This window comes from Branchiostoma floridae, unplaced genomic scaffold (assembly GCF_000003815.2).
Source record: "Branchiostoma floridae strain S238N-H82 unplaced genomic scaffold, Bfl_VNyyK Sc7u5tJ_1564, whole genome shotgun sequence".
Lineage (NCBI taxonomy): Eukaryota > Metazoa > Chordata > Leptocardii > Amphioxiformes > Branchiostomatidae > Branchiostoma > Branchiostoma floridae.
Window position 1 is genome coordinate 256,392 of NW_023365762.1, and position 23,537 is coordinate 279,928.

A 23,537-nucleotide genomic window follows, 5' to 3' on the forward strand; every position below is an offset into this window, starting at 1 on the left:
TTTATCACATTGTAGTATCCGATTCTTTTATATGCTTGTATGTGATGATATTGCTATTTGATAACATTTTATTGTTATGATAATAGATATTTCTTGGATGTATTGGAGGTCATGCAACGTTTGTTGTTATTATTTTTTTTCTCTTTTTATTTAAATGTTTGATATAACGTTACCCCTGCATTTTTTTGCCACGCCTATGCGTATACCTTAGTATTTTGAGGCATATGCGCTAATAGTGTATGCAAATTATTAGTCATCTTGTTTTTAATGTCTATTTTGATGTCCATATAAGGCAAAATAATGGCAGGGTGTAGGCAGGGATGTATGTAAGCTTTATGATTCTTATGATTGCGAATCTATCGGAACTTAAATATTGAATTGTAATATGATTGGCATATCCGCGTACTTGACACAGATGGTAAATACTATCATGTACCCACTTCATTCGGTTATCTTTTTGCAAGTTTTGGGTCAAGTATCAGGTCATGCTTCGAGTGCCGGTATTGGTAGACACACCGGCGACGCTCGCCCAAATATTAGTATTGGACTCGACATCATCACAATGCTATACAGTCAAACCTGTACAAGTGGCCACCTCGACGTATTAAAGAACCACCAACCCATTGATATACAGTCAAACCTGTACAAGTGACCACCTCTACGTAAGGACCACCTTGCCATTGATATACAGTCAAACCTGTACTTGTGGCCACCTCTACATAAGGACCGCTTGGCCAGTGTGACAACTCTTTGTTAGTCTCATTGACACAGTAATTAAAGAAGCCTGTCTATAGTGACCAGCAGACCACATACTTGGCTAGTTTTCATTTTATTTGTGTCAAGCACATTTGGCCTTTGCCTTATGCAATGTTTGATGTTAAGGATTATTCCGGCTAAGCCTGTGTCACTTATATCAAGCAGGGTGAAGTCCCTCTTTCAACCTCCTTGCTTATACAAATATGCTGTATGTATGTATGTATGTATGTATGTATGATATTGAATTTCACTGGAAGAACTTAGCAGGGAAAGAAAGCATTTTAAGTGAGCGGTTAAAACAACCGTAGTATTGCAGTATTGGCCGAGTAGGGCTGTGTATGGAAGTAATGCAATGCATTGATAGAAATAATATTTCTTCTCCGCCAGAACAGTGAACATAAAACCGCAAATATTTCGCGATCTACAATACCAATAGCTTTCCAATGATACCAAGATTTCCCAATAGATATAGTCTAAGCCTATAATAGTTTACTATTAAAGGCAAGCTTCTGCGCTCACTATTTACAAGTACGGAGGGCAATTCCATCCAAAAGCGACAGTGTATTGTCCTATGTAAAGGCATACAGCTGTTGCTATTTAACCTAGATTATTGGTTTCACTTTTTGCAAGAAAAACCTAACTATTTCGTAGTGTTGTTAACATAATCTGTCTAAATATCCACGCTTTAATATTTGATAAAACTGTTTTGAAATGATGTTCAGATTTTGATCGAACCACATAAATTTATAGCAGTCCAACCTCTTGAGATCAATGGTATCGCCCGATGTGGAATACTAAGCAATTCAATGTTGGGATATACCAATTCCCTTCGGGGTTAGTTGTTCGCAAGCAGCGCAGTGTTGCAGATGTGGCGAGAATACATAGAATATATAATTTTCCTTTTTTTTATGGCAGGAAGTTAAATGATATTTTAAGTATTCTTAGAAGAGAACTATACTCTTAATTAGGCAAAGTGTGTATATTGGCTTCCATAACTGTAATGTTTTTAAAACATTTGCTTCGAGAGATACGTGTAACTGTTTTCCATGACCGAAATTTATTACGGAAATGAATATGCTATGGACAAATTTGTAACCATTGCTACTTCAACTTTAAAGCTTTGAAATGTAAACAAAATGCAGGTGCACCGCCTTTAACAATTACTCTTAAGAAGCACCGTTTTTTATTGGGTTTTCCGATAAATGAAAGTGGCTGAGAAAGTGACAATAACAATTTCAAACGTTGACCATGTTTATCGGGAAATAACAATTGAACGCGCGCGTGACTTCTTTGTGATCATTTTTTTCTTTCTTTCCTTTTCCCCGCTCTTCCAAGCGACATTGTATTACCAAAGGGGCGTTGGCAATCGGTCAATAAACTATAATAGTCTTACACAAAAGGCAAGGGGCTCTTGTACGTTACGAGATGTTAAACATTGATAAGGTAGAGCACACATTGCGCTGCGCACAGTCATTGTATGTTGTTATACACACCTGGGTGTTAGTCAGTATACGCCTTGGTGCGCTTGGGAGCAGTAGTGTTTTTGTTGTGTTCTGTAACAACCGTGTTTTAAAACTTACGTTTTCTTTAAATTCTGTTGCTACAGAATATCTCCAAGTCTTGACGAACTTTGAGAGAAGCCGAAGGAAGAAAAACAACACTAAACGTAAGTAAAACTACCCTTTTTTTTGGTGATTTCACGACCGCCATTGTTTGGCGTTCTCTTTATTTCTGTTATAGCTAAATGACTGAAAAATGATTTTGTTGCGACGAGTTCCGATTGTTCATTAGTTTAGTTATTATTGATGATTGTTTCTAATTGTCTTAAAGTTTTGAGGCTAGAAGAAATGCTTCTGTTTCCTTGTAAAAATGGCGCGTAAGAGGGAACGCCGGTTCTCTGTCAGGTCCCTAACACTACTGGAACTCAAACAAGGATGTTTGGTTTAGCAGTGAGTACGTAGATTCTACAACCCGAACATAAGACCACTGCAAATACGAACGATCGAAATACAGAAGGTCATGTTGAAGTAAAACTTGACCAAGTCCTTCCCGCCAAATGTCAACGTTTATTGTTTTCCATTGTTTAGTTCCTTCTCACTGAGCGCCTTTTTCGTGGTGTTCTTTGTGGAACGTTTGTAAACAAAAGTGAATCACCACACCCCACGTTTTATGCGTCACGCGGGTTTTAGTAGCAAGAGGCCGTGTCGTGAAAATTGCTGACGCTTTGTTTACGTTTGTTTTTCTATATTTTAAGTTATTTCCTCGCTTTGTTTTCACAATATATCGTGGCAAGTTGGTAGTACATTACTCTCCAAGCAGAGGTTGGGCTCTGAATTGTTTTGGACGTCTTTTGTGGCGCTTTTATTGGACTTTTTTTAACGCAAACAAACGACTGTACCGGTGTGCATCTGCTTGATGCTGAGTATATCTGGTGTTGATAAAGTTCAAGAACTGCAGGACCTCCCAGGTCCCTGGTCAGTCTTACCAGAACCACAGTACAGTGTGGTCTATCTCTCACACTTCTAACATTTGGTGGCAGCGGTGGGATCACTCAACACTTATGACATTTGGTGGCAGCGGTGGGATCACTCACACTTATAACACACACACACACACAAAAAAAAAAAAAACTGACAAAATGTAAATTCGTACTAAAACGCATTAGAAGACGAGCCCTAACCTCTGCTTAGAGAGAAGTATTACACTACTTGGAGAGACGTAATACACTACATGCAACTTTACAGTGGTTGTAAATGTTTGGTGTATGCCAAAAAAACGTTGAAAAGGGACCTTAACAACATCGGAAGGCGCCATAAGGGCGCCGTATGTTACAGGCAAATAACGTCATAAATCGTGTATAAGAAATGAGGATAAGATTCTCATAAACTACACCTGAACATGAATTATTACCGAAAGAGAGGTAATTGAAGGGTGAGGTGTGAAAGATATCGCGGGAAAAATCGGTCACCTATCGGTAATTAGGGTATATTTCCGTTCCTTGGCGCTAAAGTTGTCCGCTTAGTACGTTTACATTGCATGCTTGGTTTCCCACCGGTGGTCTTGTGACGCCTTTCTAGGCCGGGCAGTTTGCCGAAATTAATCGTCCACGTCAATTACACAACTACTAGATTGTACAGCGCGACCGGTAGTACGCTAACCTTTAGGCGAACGCCCTGCGATCGCACTGCCAATGCGTTGCGACTGCATTGCGACCGCTGTGCGACCATAGATTTGACAAATTGCTGATCTAATTTCATTCTTGAAGAACGAATTGTTTCACGTTTAATATGTTTTGTTGTATTTTGAATCATAGTCCAATTATGAAATTTATCGGTAATACAAATTCAGATTTAGAAGGCGGGCCTCTCTAGTAGAAAGAGGGTCTTATGCCACATTCATACTTGAGCTTGTGCGTATATTCAAGTCCGTATGAGTTGCCTGATGACATTTTTTTTGGCTTAGGGAAACTTTGCGGAGAACTTATATTTTACTTTGACTCAGTAATGTTTATCAAGGTTATGAAACCGAAAAAAAAACTTTTTCGCCCTCAGACTTTGCCCTAGCCAAAATTATGTCAACTCATACGGACTTGAATATGCGCACACAAGTGTGAAGAGGGCTAAAGCTTTTTGTCGTTTTTGTCACTTTTACGAACATAAACCCACCGCAAAACGACCACAACGCATGTTTCCTGATGCAAGTTTATACTCTAGTACCAAGTCTCAACCAAATTGTCGGCGGACTGGAAAAATGAATAAATCGGCCCAAACTAAAAAGAAAACTACTTTCATAGAAACGGCCAAGTCCTCTGATAAAATATTTTCCATATTTTAGCCGATTTATACTATTTTTTCGGTCCTTCGGTCTGGCTGGTAGAGACTATAGCCCTTTGAGAATTCATTGCTTTAGTTTAGGTAGAAACATAATAAAATGTGTTCACAGTCCATCTGGCAACAACTGTAAATCACTTAAGTAAGTCTCCTGAACCCTTTTACAACCCATTATTTAAACCGCAGGTGTGTCTATAAAGATCTATCAACGCCAAGAGGACACCTGTACAAACGTGCCCCGTATTGGAACAAGGACTGACCGAAGTACTTCAACCCGGCACATCTTGCACCTAGGCAAACGAGCAAGCAACGGCAAAAGAAAGTTGAAAACTTTCGTAAGGAGAAAGAACAGTACCTTTCCAAGATGGGAGATGAAGTGGTAATAGAACAGAATGGCGTGGAGCTGTCCAATGTGGAGACAGGGACGGGGAAGGAGAAGATAGTGATAGAAGAAGATGAGTCGGCAGATGATCGCCCGGCTTGGGATAACAAGATTCAGTATCTGCTGTCTCAGATTGGCTTCGCCGTGGGACTGGGAAACGTCTGGAGGTTTCCTTACTTGTGCCAGAGGAATGGTGGAGGTAAGTTCCTCTCCTTCTTCTTAACTCTGTGAAGGAGGGTCTTCTCCTGAAGGAGTATTGTAGTTGGTCATATGTGTGCGTACGTTCGCAGCTATAGCTCACGATCCTTTTGCTGCATTCATGTGTAGTTTTGCGTGTAGTTTACAAGCTTATTTTGGAATATTAAAATCATCACCAGGCCGTCAAATCTCCCCAAGAAGACCACACAGCGGACAGATAAAATAACCTAAAGGTCTATGTGGACAGGTGGTCACTATAGACAGCATGTGGTAAGACACTATAGACAGGATTCTTAAAGCTTGCATCAATGAAAAAACATCATCTATGGGACCGCCAAAAAGTGGTCACATTGGCCAGGTAGGTAGACCTTGTGTAGAGCTTGTGTACGTTTGACTGTATATTGTATCTGGTTAAGGTAGTTAATTTGTTGATTTTTGTAGGCGTGTTCGTTTAGTGCCTTGCCGTCATCATAATTTCCGTCAAATACCTTGCGCTGTGGTTTTATATTCAATCCTCAGAACCTTTGGTAATTGTATTCAAACTGTGTCTGTTGAAGTGTTTTGCACTGGAATAAAAAATTTTGAAGTTTAAAACGTACATACAAAGTGATTGATATAAAACGGTTGCTTAGATAAATTTGCGTGTTGTTCATGGTGAGAAAGCATTCGATCGTTCGGATTTTGGGCACAGAAAACTAAATATACAGCCAATAATCAAAAAGAAAAGAAGAAAGAATTGTGATATGCAACGGAATCTACGGAAAACCGTTCCTAATCCCAAACCAAACAATAACCTCATATTTTCTGGAAAAGAAAACCTCATAGTATACGTTTAAAGAGTCGGCAATGCTGGGCGGAAAGTACATTGTTTCCCTATTTCGTTCCGCAAATCATGACGTTTATTGATTTTAAAATTCCCCGTTTAACGTTCGTTTTCTGTATCAACGCGTCGGACATATATTTTGTTTGGAACTGTATAACATGATAGAAAGTGACATTTCCCCTATATGACGTAATGCACCCCAATGTACGACCAATAACGATGTTTACTCATTGCAAAAAGGAAAGTTCCATTGATAAGATGGTACTAACTTCCAAAGTCCATTGATAAGATACTGCTAGTTTCCAAAGTCTATCCCCTATCTGATGCGAACAAAGACTATTACGTTACAGGAAACCGCAAATTAGGAAATAAAGAGATAGAACAAGATATCAATTCAATGTATGAGCTACATACAAGTGAAGTCTTACATACTTACGTACATTAGGCCCAAAACGGACATCAAATGGCATGTTTGGATTTAGCTATATATAAAAAGTAACGGGTTTTTCATTTGCTGTCCTCTGACTCAGAAGTAGTAGTAGATTTTTCCACGACGTTTGAACGTAGATTCAGTTGCTATTTGTTCAAGTGGGTAGAGGAAAACGGTGGCCATTGGTCAACACTTAAGCACTAAACAACCGCCTTTGTCAAATAGGTCCCTAATCAACAGTACGTCACGCAGGCTTTATGTCCAAAAGACAGCTGTCAATCTCAGAGGCATCTTACTGTATCACCTATCATTTGTGTTTGTTCGCTACTTGAGTAGCTGCCGAACAAGGCATAAAAAAGCATATACAAGATTCTCCAAAACTTAGTTGCATGTGGCTACGGTAAAAGAAAGAGCTATGAAATATGACATAATATAGCCTTTTTGATGCCGTAGGTACAGTGGGTTGTCATCCACTGTGTCTAAGACGCAGTTTTGGGAGGCGGAGCCCATCCCTCTCCTTCCACCACCTTTTACCTCCCCAACCGAAGTCAAGAAATGAGGAAAGTCGTGTACAGTGCCTTTTCTCAATGGCAAAACCTCTAGCCAGGAATCGAACTCGTAACCATTCGATCCTACTAGTTGCCACTGACTTTTCAGACAGACTAGAACCAGACCAACTTGTGAATCATTAACATGGCCTTGGTCATCACCTGGCGTGGTAGGGATTTAGAGTGGACGGGAAAATCAACTCATACCGCAGTCACTAAGTGGTCACCGCAGGTGGCTGATTAAAAGGGGCGTTGTCGGCCACATGGCATATTAAACTTAAGTGTGTAAAAAGGTCACAAGTCTGTCTCTGGGTCCGAACATGTGGCCAATCTTTTTATAAAATGAAAGAAATATTTCCCACATATTGTTTCGAATCTTAGATACACATTGACCAAGTACGCATTTTTTTTCATATGTTAGAATCGGCGATGTGGCAATTAAAAAAGCATAAAAAGGTCAACTGTCGGTCACTGGGTCCAAAAATTTTGGCCAATCTTTTTCTAAAACGAACGAAATCCTTACAACATATTGTTTCCAATCTTGATACAAATTTCGATGTTTACGCATTGACCAAGTACGCACTTTTTTCAAATTATAGAATCGGCGACGTGATAATTAGAAGTATTAATTCGACTAATAAATAAATAATTAGAAGTGCGTAAAAAGGTGAGCTGCCGGTCACTGGGTCCGAAAATTTTGGCCAATCTTTTTTCTAAAATGAAAATAAATATTTTCAACATATTGTTTCGAACCATGAGACAAATTTAGGTGTATACGCATACAAAAGTTCACACTTGTTTTCAAATTGTAGAATCGGCGACGTGTTAATTAAAAGTACATAAAAAGGTCAACTGTTGGTCACTGGGTCCGAAAATTTGGCCAGTCTTTTCTGAACTACAAAGAATATTAAAGTATTATATAAAAAGTTTTGAATCTTGTTAAGATTTGAAATCAATGGACTTTGATAAATTATGCGATTTTTTTTCAAGTAAAGCAACATCCTTTTCTTCATTTTTGTGCCGTTTATATTTTGACTTTTCTTTCTTTTTGGTGGTTTTGTTTTACCTTCACCTAATGTTGAGTAAAACATTTTAGCCGTTAGCCGTTTTCTGGATAGTTTTAGTTTCTCTTTGTTTTGTTTTTCGTTGCTTACGTCATGTGACGTCACGACCTGTGAACTGTGCCATATGGTAATTAGGCTAGGCGGGTGATAAAATTTGCCCTTACGTCATATGTCCTACGGAAGAGGGTTATCTGCTTGTTTGTTAGTTTGCGTGTTACGGAACTGTCGTAACATAGACGACTCAGAATTTTTCAAGAAGCTGCATTTTAAAGCCTTCCTGATATTTTGCTTGGAAAATCTTGTACAAAAAAAAAATAAAAGAAATAAAGCTAGTTTTATCGGACATGGTCTCAGAAACCTGACGATTGGCGTTGTGCCCTGTATTGATCAAAATACCGTCCATAATTTCGATCAATTTCTTGCGAAATCTGTTAGATAAAGTCGAAATAATCATTTGTAAATGCATCCAAACGCATTAGAAAGCGACCTCTATCATCGGTAACGTCTAATATACTCCTAAAATACGCACGTGCACAAGTGACACAGTCAACTCCCGTTCTCTAGGTCTGACAGTTCTTCTTCTCAAGTCTTAAGTAAACGCTGCATCTTCCTTTTAGTTCCTATATTTAACTCCGTTAGACAAGCAGATGGATACGTATGCATACGTCTGCGTTCTACCAATACTTCTCTCCCACTCACAACCGCTTTGCCAGGATTTATTTGGAAGCCTGACTCTTAACACTGGGCTGATGTGCAAACATGCACGTTTGTCCCATTGACAGACATCTGACCTACTAACATCGATAATGTTCCTAGTCTTTGGGACAGTGACAAATCTTATTTTAACTCCTCAGATATCTTGATTTATATTTGTGGCCAGTAAGTATAACCTCCACCAGGCCTTCCTACGGGGGTGCGGGGATCGTAGAATTCGACAAAAAAAGTCGGTAAATTGGCCAGGGGAGTCTGTCCACGCTAAGGTTTATGTTTCCCCTCCGGAGGCCGACCAACTCCTCTGGTAGGCATTTTACGCCATGTAACACTAAAAACGCATGTCCAGAACACGAGATTTGAAAATCAGAAGTTCCGCTGCAGTACCATAGAAAACCACTAGAAGTCCTAGCAGCACGTCACCGGAACGTACTGCGCCTGCGCAAACCCTGGTAGTTTGGGGCTTGGTTTGGTCAACGTTGCATTAAAATCCCGCTTGTTGCACAGTATATGTTAGAGACATGGTTTCGTGTAAAACGGACACGGAGTTTTACCCTTATATACGCACGTACTTTCTTAAACGCGGCCCTTTAGTAAACCGAGGGTTTAGCATGTCTATACTTTTCGCGCAGGCGCAGTACGTTCCGGTGACGTGCTAGTCCTAGCTATTATTGAACTTGACCTTTGTTTTCCTGACACCTACCTGCTTACCAATAATAATAAGGATTCATCCAGCGTCTCGAGTTACGTTGTCCATAGACATAGATCGGCTATACAGATGCAGATGCAGATACAGACCGACCGACCGACACACACACACACACACACACACACACACACACACACACAAACACAACCTCCTTGGCGAAGGTAACAGTCTTACGTCTTCCTTTTTTTTGTGACCTGACCCAAGCCCCAGCGGTTACTGAACCCTTCACATGTCAGGTCATGATGATAACCGCCAGGGCGTTACGAATGACCTGCTATGTTTACTGTGGCCTGTTAAGTTGTCCAGCCAATCAAAGCTATTGACAAAGCCATTAGGTGACTCGGACCATTACACTAGGTTTGCCTCCACCGACACTTGTGTAAACGTCACACGGCTTGGGGTACCAAAGTATTTACAAAATGGAGGAATTTCGGCCGCCATTTTGAATGGTCAGGCGCAAAAGATTTTTAAAGAATTTTAAGCAAACGTTGTTTGAGTAGTCAAACTACTAAAACATCAAGTCCAAAAAACTCTTCAAGATGAACTTTATGATGTTCTCTCCTGTCATAAAGAACTTCAAGTATAAGAAAAGAACTCGAGTGTAAGAAAAGAACTTCGAGTGTAAGAAAAGTACTTGATGCAGCAACCATAAAAGTGTAAAAAGTACGTGAAATAAAAGTTAAAGAGGATATAAATACAAATTACCCCAGTAAACAACCATCTGGGAAAATGTGTAGTTTGAAGTTTCAACACTAGGAACGATCTTATTTGAGCCCCATCTTTTAGTTTTCCCATAACCTTTTAATATTTTGATCATCGACATCGTAAGGATATTGCAGTTTCTCTTAATCAAAGTGGTGTTTTTGATGTATGATCCTGTATTTGATCATACATTTATTTGTGATAGTGCCGTTTCTGTTTATCCTAGGTGCGTTTTTGAACCCGGTTTTTATCATACTTGCGATCATGCAGTTTAGAATCAAAGTGGTGTTTTTGATGTATGATCCTGTATTTGATCATACATTTATTTGTGATAGTGCCGTTTCTGTTTATCCTAGGTGCGTTTTTGAACCCGGTTTTTATCATACTTGCGATCATGCAGTTTAGAGATTGAGAATTTTGTTGTTTCTCTTATTAAACCCAGGTGCGTTTTTGATCCCGTATTTAATCATATTTGAGATCGTGAGATTAATAGAGAATATTGTTGTTTCTCTTTATTTTAGGTGCATTTTTGATCCCGTACTTGATCATGCTGGTGATCGAGGGGATCCCGATCTTCCACCTGGAGCTGGCGATCGGACAGCGGATCCGGAAGGGATCCATCGACGTCTGGAACCAGATCAACCCGTTGCTAGGCGGGGTCGGCGTTGCCATGGTTGCAGTGTCGTTCCTTGTCGCCCTGTACTACAACGTCATCATCGGGTGGTGCGCCTTCTACTTTTTCAACTCCTTCCAGGTAAGTTGAAGCTTTATCACAGGTTTCTATTATGTCAATCTTGGTTTCGCCATATTTGAATCAACGTCATGTCGGCGCCATCTTGTTTTACTTCTGATACTTTTTCATTCAGATTAAACAGACTTGAATGTCGAGCCTGTCATTCTTTTGATGGCGACCACGCATTCCGGTGCCATCTTGTCCTAATAGAAATTCCAGACTTTTTTAAAAGAATCTCTTCGGACTTGAACATATTTTAGTTTTTTACGTAATTACTGATAACCGGTGCCATCTTCTTCTACTTTTGTACTTCAAACTTTTGAGACTTTTAAGTTTTTTTGTTAACAACAATTTTATTCTTCGGACTCGAATATATTTAAGTTTTTCATTCTTTCACACGAGATATACTGATTGTACGTTTGTGTTCACTAGGCACCCCTACCTTGGGCCACCTGTCCCGGGAATGGTACAGTCATGGAATGCGAAAAGTCGTCCCCTACCGCGTACTTCTGGTACAGGGAGGCCCTGGACACCAGCGAGTCCATTGAAGATGGAGGGGGTATCAACTGGAAGATGATGCTGTGCATCTTCACCGCCTGGCTGATCGTGTGTGTCTGTATGATCAAGGGTATCAAGTCGTCTGGCAAGGTAAGGATACAACGAAACAAACAAACAAACAAAATGGCGTCGTTCGGCAAAGTACCGTTTTCAGTGATGATAATGATGTTGATTTCGTATATATTAATCTGTAACGGTTTGACATTTCTTGATAATATTTTCTCAAATGATAACAAGAAAAAAATGAGGTTAATTCCCGAGGAACATTTAATTACATTTCGATTCTGCTAAATGATAGGAACTTGAATCATACTCAGTACATGTGTAACTTAGTTCGAGAGGAAAATAATTCGACACACGTGTACGGCTTTGGATATAGGGACTGAAAATTTCTAGGTTGATTTTGTGTCTAAGGATTTGTCAGTCATTTTAAGAAATATCCTGTGTCGTTGAAGGTCAACCAAAGTCAAGGACGACTCTAGAAACATGACGTCATTCTCTGTGGAAAATTTACTAGTATTGGCAACGGCCCGGGAGTTGTTGTTACTTCGTTTCTTGGCAGCTCGGAACTTATTATGTTTCCCCTTGGAATCGATTCCTTTGTATGCAGCCAATTCTGTGGCCCGTCTCAGAACAAAACGTCCCTAAACGAAGCCTATTCATCAAGCCTTCCGTTGACAAATTACCCAGTTGGCTGACCTTCAGTTAACGTCTGCCAAATTCTGTCCTTGAGGGATTGTCCCTATGTGTCCATTCACTGGTTTGCCCATATATGGACATGGCGCGAAAGCAGAAAGAGAGGTTCTGCCAACTGTCGTCTGACAATGTCAAGTTGCAAGCCTACCGAAACAAAACACAGTGCATTTGTGTCCATTACTTGCTTGTTCTGTCAAAAGGTATTGTACAGTTGTATTTTGACAGAGGCCATGGTCAACAAACTTCCCTTCCATTGATTTTTGAAAGCTTTCGAGTTTTTTGAAAGTGGTACTCTGGCCTGAAGTCAAAATATAACGTTACACATCCTTTCTTCTCTGTGAACAATCTCTGTTGACCATGATTTATTGCTTGCAAGTGTGAACAAAGATTGAACGAGTTTGAAAGGGGTATTTGCCTAGCTCTTGTAACAACATTGTACACAGGACCCTAGCCAAGTTGTTAAAGCGGTATTCTTTTTAATGAATTGTGTGCCAATATTGGGAATTTGAGATAGCAAAATCTACTTTTCACCACTATCTATTAAACATATTTTCGCCATTATTTCAAATTTCGTACGTTAAAAACAGTGCCATAACAATCCATACGAGGCTTGTTTTTTGGTTCAAGTGCCACCAATTATAGGCAAGCTAGGATGTAAACAAACACCCCCTTTTCAGGGGTTTATAACAGTGCCATAACAAGCCACACGATGCTTGTTTTTCTCATTTTTTTTCAAGTACCATGAATAATACGTAACAGAGGATGTAACGTTAAATAAACCCCCGTTTTCCGTCGGCGATTTTCGGTAAGTTCGGTTACAACTCTACAATGCCGTCATAACGTTACAGTTCCGACGTAAATACTCCAAAAACAAACCGGATGCACACAGAAGGTCGTCAAGCGTGGACTTTGAAAGGTCAAACGGTTGCCTGACATTCACCTATTGGCGCCATGTTGACGCTCTAGAGCTCGTTTAGAAAGAAGGTCACGTAAATGGATACTGATAAATGGGTTTCGTTTCCTAGCAAAGAGAACTCGAGGCGGCTGAGGTATCGGAACAAACAGCTCTTAAAATGGCAGAAGGTTTAAGTTTGACTACTACTGGATGTCATAAGCTCTAAGAACGCATTTGGTAAGGTCATGAAATCGCATATATAAGTATGATATCCTGTCTTTAATTCCTAAATGTTGTGTTGGAAAATGTATCGGGCGATATTCTGACGTAATGTTGACCAAACATCCAACAGAAACCGCCATGAATTCCATTGTAACTAGAAAATAACAACTCTCGTACGTATACATGCCCCATAACACATTGTTAAACAGTAATACCGTGGTGGTCCCGGTTAAAATGTATATAGTTATTGTTGACAATTAAGAAATACAAACAATTTACAAAGGCCTTAGGAAAAAAAATGTTGTCTTTCCTGTGCCCTGAAATATAGGGTCGGTAGGTAGGGATTATCTTTTTTTTTTTTTTAAATCCTTAGACTGGCCAAAACTCTATGTATTACAATACAGGTGAACAAAGTAAACTGAAATACATATGTACACTTGTCTTCCAATGCCGAACTTTAATTTTGGGCATGATATAGATACATTTATACTTCAATAGACAGAACAGGCAGTGTTTTTACTTGAATAGGAAGTAGACTGAATAAAAATTCTAACTGGAAGCTATGTGACTCCACTGCCCACGCCCCAAAAAGTCTAGGGTGGGCAGGTTTTTCTAGGGTAGGTAGGGAAACAGGAGAAACATCATTTCCTAGGCCCAACCAGACTGATCGCCTGACGTCCATCAGATGCATATTACGGTCTAGGACAGTGTTTAACGTCATAGTTTCTATCCCAACAGGCTATATACTTTACGGCGACGTTCCCGTACGTGGTTTTGCTGATTTTCTTCTTCCGAGGAGTCACGCTAGAGGGCGCGGCTGACGGCCTGGCGTTTATGTTTTTGCCTAAAGTAAGAATTTCTACTGAGATTCGTCTCGGTGGCGTGTGCGTAGCGACATGTGCCCACTGTTCCAGCATATCACAAACAAACAAGTAAACAAACAAACAACACATACGCAATCTATCTTTGTACACAACCAGAGAAGTAATCTCTAGCTGACGGTGACTTTCTGTCACTTTCCTCAGGGCAATATTGACTTGTTGTACTTCGCACTGCAGCTAGGTGAAGCTGCTGCACTGTGAAGAATGCGGTCCCAAACGTGACTAAGTTTGTATCCCCCCTCAATCTTCACAATGCAGCAGCGACACCGAGCTGCAGTGCGAAGTACAACAAGTCAATATTGCCCTGAGGAAAGAATACTGCCCATCAGTATCTTTTTGAGGAAGGTGACAGACAATCATCGAAACTTTAACCCTCTGGTTCTGTACAAAGGACTTTGTTATCTAGAGAAAAACTTACTCTCTTTTGGACAATCCAGTGAACAGAAATGTAATGTGAATAGCTGGCAACAGAGGGCGCTTGTTGCACAGAAGCAGCTTGATGTGTGTTTCGTGTGCTTAATTTTGTCCCCTTTGTTGTTTGGGTTTGCGTTTCAGGCTATCTACTTCACTGCTACATTCCCATACGTCGTGCTTTTGATATTCTTTTTCCGCGGTGTCACGCTTGAAGGAGCTGGCGATGGATTGGCTTATCTGTTTATACCCAGGGTAAGGAATGCGCCATGCATGGCTTCAGCTGCATATGGGGCTTCACACGTATATATATTCAAGTCCGCATGAGATCCGTATGGAGTTCTTAGCCTCTATCAGAAATAGAAATTGGACAAATGTAGACACATAACATGTCAGAGGGATTAGCTGTTCATGGAGTATGGTTTGTGACTAGCTAACTCCTCTGACATATTATCTGGCTATATTTGTCCAATTTCTGCTGCTTTCCTTGCGACCTATGGAGCCTGGTAGAGAATAAGAACTCCATACGCTTCTCATAAGGACTTGAGTATATACGTACTTGTGAACCCACGTTTAGTCTTCCCTCACTCTTCTACGCAGTGCCTCGCCCACGGGCTATACAATATACCCTGTGTAGGCTCTGCTAAGCCGGGTTGAGGTTTCCGCTTCTTTGGGCATGCCCTCCGTCAGCCAATCAAAGAATCATTTAGGCGATTCTCTGATTGGTTGAGAGCTTGATAGAGGCCACGCCCCCTAAAGTGGAAACCTCAGGCCGGTTTAGCAGAGTCTGCCACGGAATATTGCATAGACCGCAAGGCTGTGCCCAGGAGAAGTGTTTTCCTTATGTTGCCTGCACGCTTAGCCACTGTTTGCCGCTGTATAGAGAAAAGCACAGTTAACACCAAATCGCACTTGCATTATATTTCGCTGTTGATTCAGGTAAGTACGTAGTATTTTTATGTAGGATTGCACGTCATAGCCAAAAAATAAATAATCTTGAGTAGCGACGACATATTTCCCTTCTTGCAATGGACATTTACTAAAACAATTTATAGTTAAAACCAGTTTACGCTCAAATTGAGTCCATTGCTAGCTAATTTGAATGTTTCTCGGCACCTTGTTGTAACGGATTCAACGAACATATGTTCGATAAATAAGCCGTAGACAACGTTCGCTAGAGCCAGTTACCTAAAAAGCCGTCATCAATGACAATGTTAATGAAAATAACTTCATGGTTCTATTACATCTTTTGCTTCCGTAGGTTGAAAAGCTGGCAGATCCGATCGTTTGGCTGGAAGCGGCCACCCAGATTTTCTTCTCCCTCAGCGTGGCGTTCGGAGGGCTGATCTCCTTCTCCAGCTACAACCCCAGGTGAGCCTGCAGTTCGCTTTCAAATTGCTAGATGGCGCTCGTAAACAGACCCTCAATTTGCTCACAATCGAAGCAGTGTTCGTAGTTTTAACAGCATAACTCAAGAAGCTATGGATGCATTGCCGTGAAATTTGTATACGGTTAGGATTTGTCCTATCGAGGAGATGATGAGATTTTGGGCCCCATAGTTGCTTTCCTTGGTACTGAATCAGAACTTCTGGCTAACTGTGCTAGCTATGAGCATGATTTTTGAGTGGTAGATATCCTGTTAAGGTTGCGTTTCGGTCACTTGCATCTTGGGGATCCAAACAAAAGGCAATAAGTAAAGAATAAGAAATATTTTGACTTTCAACGTTTCAAACCCTAACGTTTTAACCACCTTGATCCCAGAAGATGCTCAAAAGATGCATTTTTTGGACCTGAAGGCACACCCTACGAAAGACAGTGATTCGGACAAAGCCATGTTACCGTAGTATCATGTGATCATCACGTGGCAGTCATGTGATCATCACGTGATCGTCTCGTGATTAACTTAAGTCTCACATATTCTGTTTTTCCAACCCCAGGAAAAACAACTGCACCCGTGATGCCGTTGTCGTGGCCGTCATCAATTCTGGGACCTCCATTTTTGCCTCGGTCGTCATCTTTTCCGTCCTGGGCTTCAAGGCGCTGACGGACAGCCGCAAGTGCCTGCAGGAGTGAGTATCGTCTGATTATGACGTCATGATTGTTCTGACCAATGGAAAGCCACTACACGATTTCTAGCTACTAACGTTAGCCTCCATAGCGTTCATTTTTTTGTCGTTTTTTTTGTGTGCTCATAATACACTTTTGCCGGCGGCACAAGCGACCCAGTACAAATTGAAATGGCCAGCAAAATGTGTTATGAGCTAAAAAAAAAAAAACGACAAAAAGGCTAAGTAGCCTTCTATGGAGGTTGTTCTAACGCCATATTCGGTCCTGTACGTACATTCTTATTAGATTGAATTAGATATACATGGTGTCAGAATACTTACAACTGACGTAAACAAGACATACTAGGTCAGTTCAGTGAACTGTTGTCACAAATTCATTTTGTATTCATTGACGTCATCCAGGTTCCAGGACCTTATGGAGGATAAGGTGCCAGGATTCGCGAGCAACAACATGACCGTCACAGCCTCCAACTACATGGACTTGTGGGGCACCTACAATACTACTGACACCGCCATCCGGGACTTCAACTTCGGCTACTGCAGCAAGGACGGCAACCTCAACAACGTAAGTTTGTTACCTCCGTGAAAATGGAGGTCTTGTTTTCGATGTTTGTACTTCTCATGAGTCCGTACTTATTTGAATGCATTTGAGTGGCTGTTTCCACGTTTTACAACGACAGGAAATTAGGACAAAGGTTCCAGAAAGGTCGTAGAATAGGTTATCTTATTTCCTTTCTGCAATTTCCATACGAGAGCTATTGGGAAAAGGCATTTGACAGAATCAATGAGAAATTCATAATAATGAATAAAAGAAGAAATTCACATTAAAGAAATGTGATCTTTGCTTACTTTTTTGTTGTTTTGTTTTAGGACTAACTTTCCCTCGGTGGAGCTGACCATTTTTAAGTTGTTTTTTTTTAATCATAATAAATGGAAAGATTCTAATATGATAAATTTCTGTTTTTGCAGGCTGTCGGTGGCACCGGTCTGGCATTTGTAGTCTTCACCGAGGCCATGAACCAGTTCTACCCACTTGAGATGGGTCCTTTCTGGTCCATTCTGTTCTTCCTGATGTTGGCAAATCTCGGGCTAAGTTCTATGTTCGGAACCCTGGAGGGCGTCATCACACCACTGAGGGATGCCGGGATATGGAAATGGCGCAAGGAGTTTCTTGTTGGTACGTTAAAGACGCATTTTTTTAGCAAGGATGAACTGTAATTTCCAACACTAAGAAAATGGACTTACCCCAATTTTGGCTTGCTCAACTCCGGTAGCATTTATCATCAGCAATCCACCAGTTCTGTGACGTCATGGTATGTAAATAGAACATGTGACTCGGTGAGCAGTGGATCATACGTTACAGAAAGTTTATGGCGTGCGTCGTCTGTGTTGAGGGATGGTTTGGAAGACTATGATGTATATTGCTTGGGAGGTGAACTGACCTCTTTGTTCGTTTCCGTCAGAGTCACACGGGGAACAAAAAAAGAAAGCAATGGCTACTACATTTATGCGTATCATATCACCCAAATGTTCTACTTCTTTTCCTCTGCAGTCCTCCTGTGTGTCGTCTGCTTCCTGATTGGGCTGATCTTCGCACAGTATTCTGGGAGCTACTGGCTGGACATCTTTAACGACTACAGCGGGACCTTCCCTCTGCTCATCATCGCTTTCTTTGAGAACATCGCCATTGTGTATGTCTACGGCTTGAAGAGGTGAGTGACCATTTATGCAAGTAGGTCATGGTGAAAGTGGCCTCGAACCATTTTAGCTCAAGTGAACTCAATGACCAGTTGAGCTACTATTCCACAGGTTGTGATAGAGAAGGCAAACGCTGTACATTATTCACAGGTTCCTTGTACAAGGGAAATCCCCCTACTTCTTAATTTTCAATAGTGGGCCATGGTATAACGTCCCGTACTATGTATTCAGGCACTTTCCAGAAGCATGTATGTCAGGTGAGCGACAACAGCCGGGATTCAAACTCACTACTTCTTGGTCCAGAGACAGTGTCGATTTTGCACGCTACTTTTATGCACTACTACACCTTGTCCGGCGGTGGCGTTGTGGCAAGGATGTGGTCTCAAACGTGACTGAATATTTACATGTGTACATGTACCCCCCTCCTCAAAATCTGTATTTATAACTCTTGTTTCTCTTTGTTTGACAGGTTATCAGACGATCTGGAGTACATGACCGGTTCCCGCCCGAATCTCTACTGGAAGGTGACCTGGCTGTTCCTGACCCCGCTCTCCATGTTGGTGATTTTCGGTGCCACCATCTACACCGAGGCAACTCGTACCATTACCTACAAGGGCTGGGATTCCGCACTGGTACGTACCAAAATTATAATCAATGGGAAAATGGTACTTCCCAACATTTTGGACTAAACAGCTCCAGTCTTTGTCAGGAATTATCAATCCATCGCCTCTGTGACATCAGTTAATGCAGGTAGAAATGTCTTGTCTATATCTTAGCTTGCATCAATTACTAGAGAGTTAGGAGTTGAGGACGTCTCCTATGTAGATGGGGGAGGCATGTAAGGATCACACCTGATGTCCGGCTAGATAAGGAACTTATCATTCAACTCCACATCTGTAACTGATTATGAAGCAATAGAATAACAGGTCTAAGTCTGTCCACAAGTAGTTCTTAGCAGAAAACTAGAGTGCATATCTACCTATTCTACAACTACAAGTTCTGGATCAAATGTTACAGAAAGCTTATGGCGTCCCCCGTCAGCGATGCGATTTGTATGACCCTTGAGTTTATACGTTTCACATTGTAAAATTTTAAAGGATAGCAAAACATAAAAGAACGGAAAAATGTAGTGTCAAATGTTTGGTCACTCAGTGTCTCAGCTTCTCAGGGTGTAAAGCAAATGTCTAACAATATAACAATGTTTTGACGCAATGGTATTTTTCCAACCTCCAGGGCCAGGTTGTTGACAAGGGCCCGTACCCGTGGTGGGGTGAGATGATGTGCTACGTGCTCATCTGTCTCCCGTCCTTGTTCATCCCCATCGTGTTCGTGCTGCGCCTGACCGGACTGATGCCCTACCGCGGCGAGACCCTCAAAGCCAAGCAGGCCAGAACGGTACAGCGCGGCGCCATCAGCAAACAGAACCTGGTGACAGATTCGGTGACCTCCGTTTCGGGCTCCATGGCGGCGTTTCCCGCCAATGGGGTCATTAACCCCGCTTCCACAGCTTTGTAACTAACCCCACGCCTGGTGTACCTCTCTTCGTCCGTCCGCCTCCTCGCGCATGAGCAGAAGCTACTGTAGCCGCCATCTTCCTTCTGTGGTGTTTGGAAACGAACTGTTAGCTGATATGCTGTGTGAAAACGAGGCTAGATCTGCACTTAAACGAAAATAGATAGAAATTCTTCAAAATATACAGAATATTTAGATAATCTCAAAGATATCTTTATAATAATTGAGCAGAAATGAAATATGACATCTCACACGCACAAATTTTATATCAGTTATTGCACGGATGTTCAGAGTAAAAAAATCAGAAACTATCGATTTTTCGTGAATGGACATCCAAATCGCTTGACTATATGATAAACTTGGATGCCCCGAATTTGAAGCCATTCAACTCGTAAAAGATTGTGTAGATTTCTTAGGAGAAAAGATTATTGTTTTATTAATTTATTGATGACACAAAATCTATGCAGTTACTCAGGAAAAATGTATTGATTTTAAAGGAAAATCATTTTATTTTTTTATTAATTTATGCACGATTTATGCAGATGATAATCTGCAGTTCTAGTCTCGCATACAGCAGTTTTCGGATGTCGCTAGACACTTCTTGTGAAATAAGTAGTTAGGTCTAGAAGGAAATAGTCTTACTAACATAGAGTTTCATTAACATCTCTACACTGTTGGACTCTGGTTCATAAGAAAATGGCAGAAATGTAAACTCCAAATGTGTTTATACGGTGATCTGTTACCTATATTCGAAATGCTGGCGTTGTGAATATAGAAACGATCATGTCTTCAGATCAGTTCTTCCTTCATTCAGTATGGTTATTACAAACTTGTAAAGAAAGGTGGAAGGAAAACGATTTTTTGTCAAAATTTTTAAGTCCGATGTTGATGTGCCAGTGCTTCCAAAGTTATCGTGTTTTATTCAAAAGGGCCAATGGTTAACAAACAAAAGTGCCAAACAAACACAACTGCCAAACAGACAAACACAACTGCCAAACAAACAAGAAGAACTGCCAAAATACAAAATCTACCAAAGACAAACATTTGGTAGGAAAGGCTACACTGCCATGTAGCGCTTCATTATTTTTTTCGTTCTCCTTTGTTGAATGAAATTTTGGCACATCACACTTCCCAAACTCTCCCCACAAGCAAATATGCATGCAATATTCTAAATTCCTCACCATTTTCATTTTTAATTTTTTTTCCTTTTTCTAAATTCTATCTTGCATTTTGAACAGTTCTAATACAGTGTCTATACTCCTTCCACTTTCTATAACGCATGAAGTACTTGTGGCATGTAGCATGCTTAGTAAAGGTGATAAAGTATAACGTTAAGGTTTATGGTGTTAAGGTGGTTAAGGTATCAAGACTCTTAAGGTGGGTGACGGCCTCCTTCTCCATCTTAAGTCCATGAAGCCAAATTTTGACCGAGCCCTATTACCTCTATTTTCAGCTGAAGATGCGGTTTTCTGACCTGAAGGCACACTCCACGGAAGACAGTGATTCTGTCAAGGCCATGTTACCCTAGCATCATGTGATCGTCACGTGACCGTCATGTGATCATCACGTGATCGTCTCATGAGAGTCACGTGACTAGCATGAGATCATCACGTGACTGGAGATCACGCAAAGTGTTCTTTTCAATGCTGAAAACAGTGATATTTATGGAGAATATTCTGTCTTCAGTATGGAAAAGAAAACAATCCCAATGCTGTCCAGAAAACAAGCGGAGTTATTTTCTTCAGCAACTCAAGCGGCGGATATTTTCGGCATGATCTGTATTGCAATATTTGATATCCTTGTAGCTTACGGTTACCACCCCCTCCCCCCAACCTGACCAACTAAAGTTGCAATGATCGGAGTGCAAAATATCATTCCTCTACTTAATTTAAAATGCGATATATTTGTGTATGGATTGTTTTATTTTGCAATTTCTGATCGAGAAGCGCAATTGGACCTGCTTGCTTCCTTCTACCACATGTACATATATTATAAGAGAGTACTGTAGCTTGTTGTATGCTGCGTCATGTATATAGCAAACTGCTTTCGACATATTTCAGCTACAGAACCCCTTTTGACCACTACATGTAAGCTGGCTAACGGTTTGAACTGCGCATGGGCAGTATGATGCATTGTGGGTGATAAGTTCAAGGCCCCTAGGACATATGAACAAAGTATGTTCTAGGCTGTTCTGACATTTGGAGCCTTCAACTTTGACCTGGTGCATGCGCCGTTCAAACCGTCAAACGGCCTATTGCGCTCTGCTGGAGCACGGCGCAACCACTAAGCAGTTTTACCACAACCCAATCCTGAAAGCGCTTTGAAATTAGATCAACGTGACGTAACTTCAGAGCGCTTTCCGATTGGTCTGTGGTAAACTGCTTGTAAATCTGTCAATCATTCAGCTCTTTCCATGTAAGGTACACTGTTCCTTGTCCAGGATAATATTTGGTTCGGTTAGAGCAAGTCTGTGATTATATGAAAATCATGGGCGCTAGAAGCAAATACAGAGGACACTAAATGTAGTGTATATTTCTGTGCTATTTTTGACATACGGATGTCATGGTGTGTGACAATTTGACCATTTCACAAATACTTTAAACAGATGAATTTGATGACCAAATACTATGTATATTTTGTGTATATTTTCAACTTGTACTTTGCAAACATCTCGCACGAGATGGCAAAAATATGAATCCCAAAGAGTACTTAGTACATATCTGTATCTTGACCATTTGCAAAGTACTTGGTGGAAAGGATATCGATAAGAATAGCTCATTCTTAACTACTCAATGATCGTACGGAGCTATTTTCTCTTTATACAGTTGTATTCTTTGCTCGTGTGTGTGAATTGTAGTGCTATTTTCCTATACTGTACAGTACTAACATTATGTATTAGCTCTTTCACTATTCATTGTGCGTATACGTATCTTCAGGCATTGTGGGTAATGTCAAAGGTGAACGCCCCAGACTAGTAAACCGATCTCGTCTCGACCATTGTTTTCTTGATTTGCATACCAATGTCCAGACGTGATTTCTTTATGTCTCGGGGACCTCTGACCTTTGACATATTACCCACAATTCATGTCGCTGCACATGCGTACTCAGAATGGCGAACAAGCTTGTTGATACCACTTATGCTTTGAAGAGCTCCTATGTCATGTATATAGAACTGAACCTAGCCAATGTTCGTTTAACTCTTGTTATTCTTTCTTTATGAATTGTAAACCGTAGTACTGTAGGTAGTATTGTCCCTACCTTAGTGGATTGTACTGAATGACAGTACTAGTATGGTAATATATGAAGATGGATTCACACGTTGTAAGAATTTTGGCTGAGTGTTGCCTCCAAGCAGATGTCGGGTTCGGTCCAGTGTTTAAAGATTGTTTCTGTTGCGTTCTTCTGAGAGAAGGGCAATTCATGGACCACTGAAAATATGTAGAAAATGCATTCGCGAAACTCTGAGCCGGGCCCTCGTATATCTGCTTGCTGGACAAAGAGTAGCTGAGATCGCCTCAGCTTTCAAGCGAGAAAGTATGAATTCATCTTGACAAAAAAATGAATACACGTTACAAAAAATGTTAGGTTTCATTATCCCTCGATACGGTGGATGTATTGCATAGAAGCTAAACGCTTTCTGCATTCAGAAACAAAGTAGGAGTTTTGTTGTTAGTAACATCGCCGTCACACTAGCAATGTGACGTCGGAATGT

At 40.8% G+C, this 23,537-nt stretch overlaps 1 protein-coding gene across 7 annotated transcripts in view; it reads left to right on the top strand.

Annotated features, from left to right (window-relative positions):
- The window catches only part of LOC118408271 (sodium-dependent neutral amino acid transporter B(0)AT3-like), a 41,271-nt gene extending 18,402 nt beyond the window's left edge, over positions 1 to 22,869 (top strand). For 3 of the 7 annotated variants that reach the window (XM_035808938.1, XM_035808939.1, XM_035808940.1), the window contains exons 2-13: positions 2,363 to 2,422; positions 4,773 to 5,167; positions 10,675 to 10,907; positions 11,319 to 11,534; positions 14,694 to 14,804; positions 15,811 to 15,920; positions 16,487 to 16,618; positions 17,018 to 17,180; positions 17,585 to 17,792; positions 18,168 to 18,327; positions 18,783 to 18,945; positions 19,547 to 21,141. In XM_035808938.1, coding sequence (XP_035664831.1) covers positions 4,951 to 5,167; positions 10,675 to 10,907; positions 11,319 to 11,534; positions 14,694 to 14,804; positions 15,811 to 15,920; positions 16,487 to 16,618; positions 17,018 to 17,180; positions 17,585 to 17,792; positions 18,168 to 18,327; positions 18,783 to 18,945; positions 19,547 to 19,828 — 1,995 coding nt within the window. In that variant the 5' untranslated portion in view covers positions 2,363 to 2,422; positions 4,773 to 4,950 and the 3' untranslated portion in view covers positions 19,829 to 21,141. Of the gene's footprint in view, positions 1 to 2,362; positions 2,423 to 4,772; positions 5,168 to 10,674; positions 10,908 to 11,318; positions 11,535 to 13,995; positions 14,107 to 14,693; positions 14,805 to 15,810; positions 15,921 to 16,486; positions 16,619 to 17,017; positions 17,181 to 17,584; positions 17,793 to 18,167; positions 18,328 to 18,782; positions 18,946 to 19,546; positions 21,142 to 21,278 lie in introns of those variants that run through there. The other 4 variants (XM_035808941.1, XM_035808943.1, XM_035808945.1 and 1 more) reach the window with 4 other exon arrangements.
- The last annotated feature ends 668 nt before the right edge of the window (positions 22,870 to 23,537 follow it).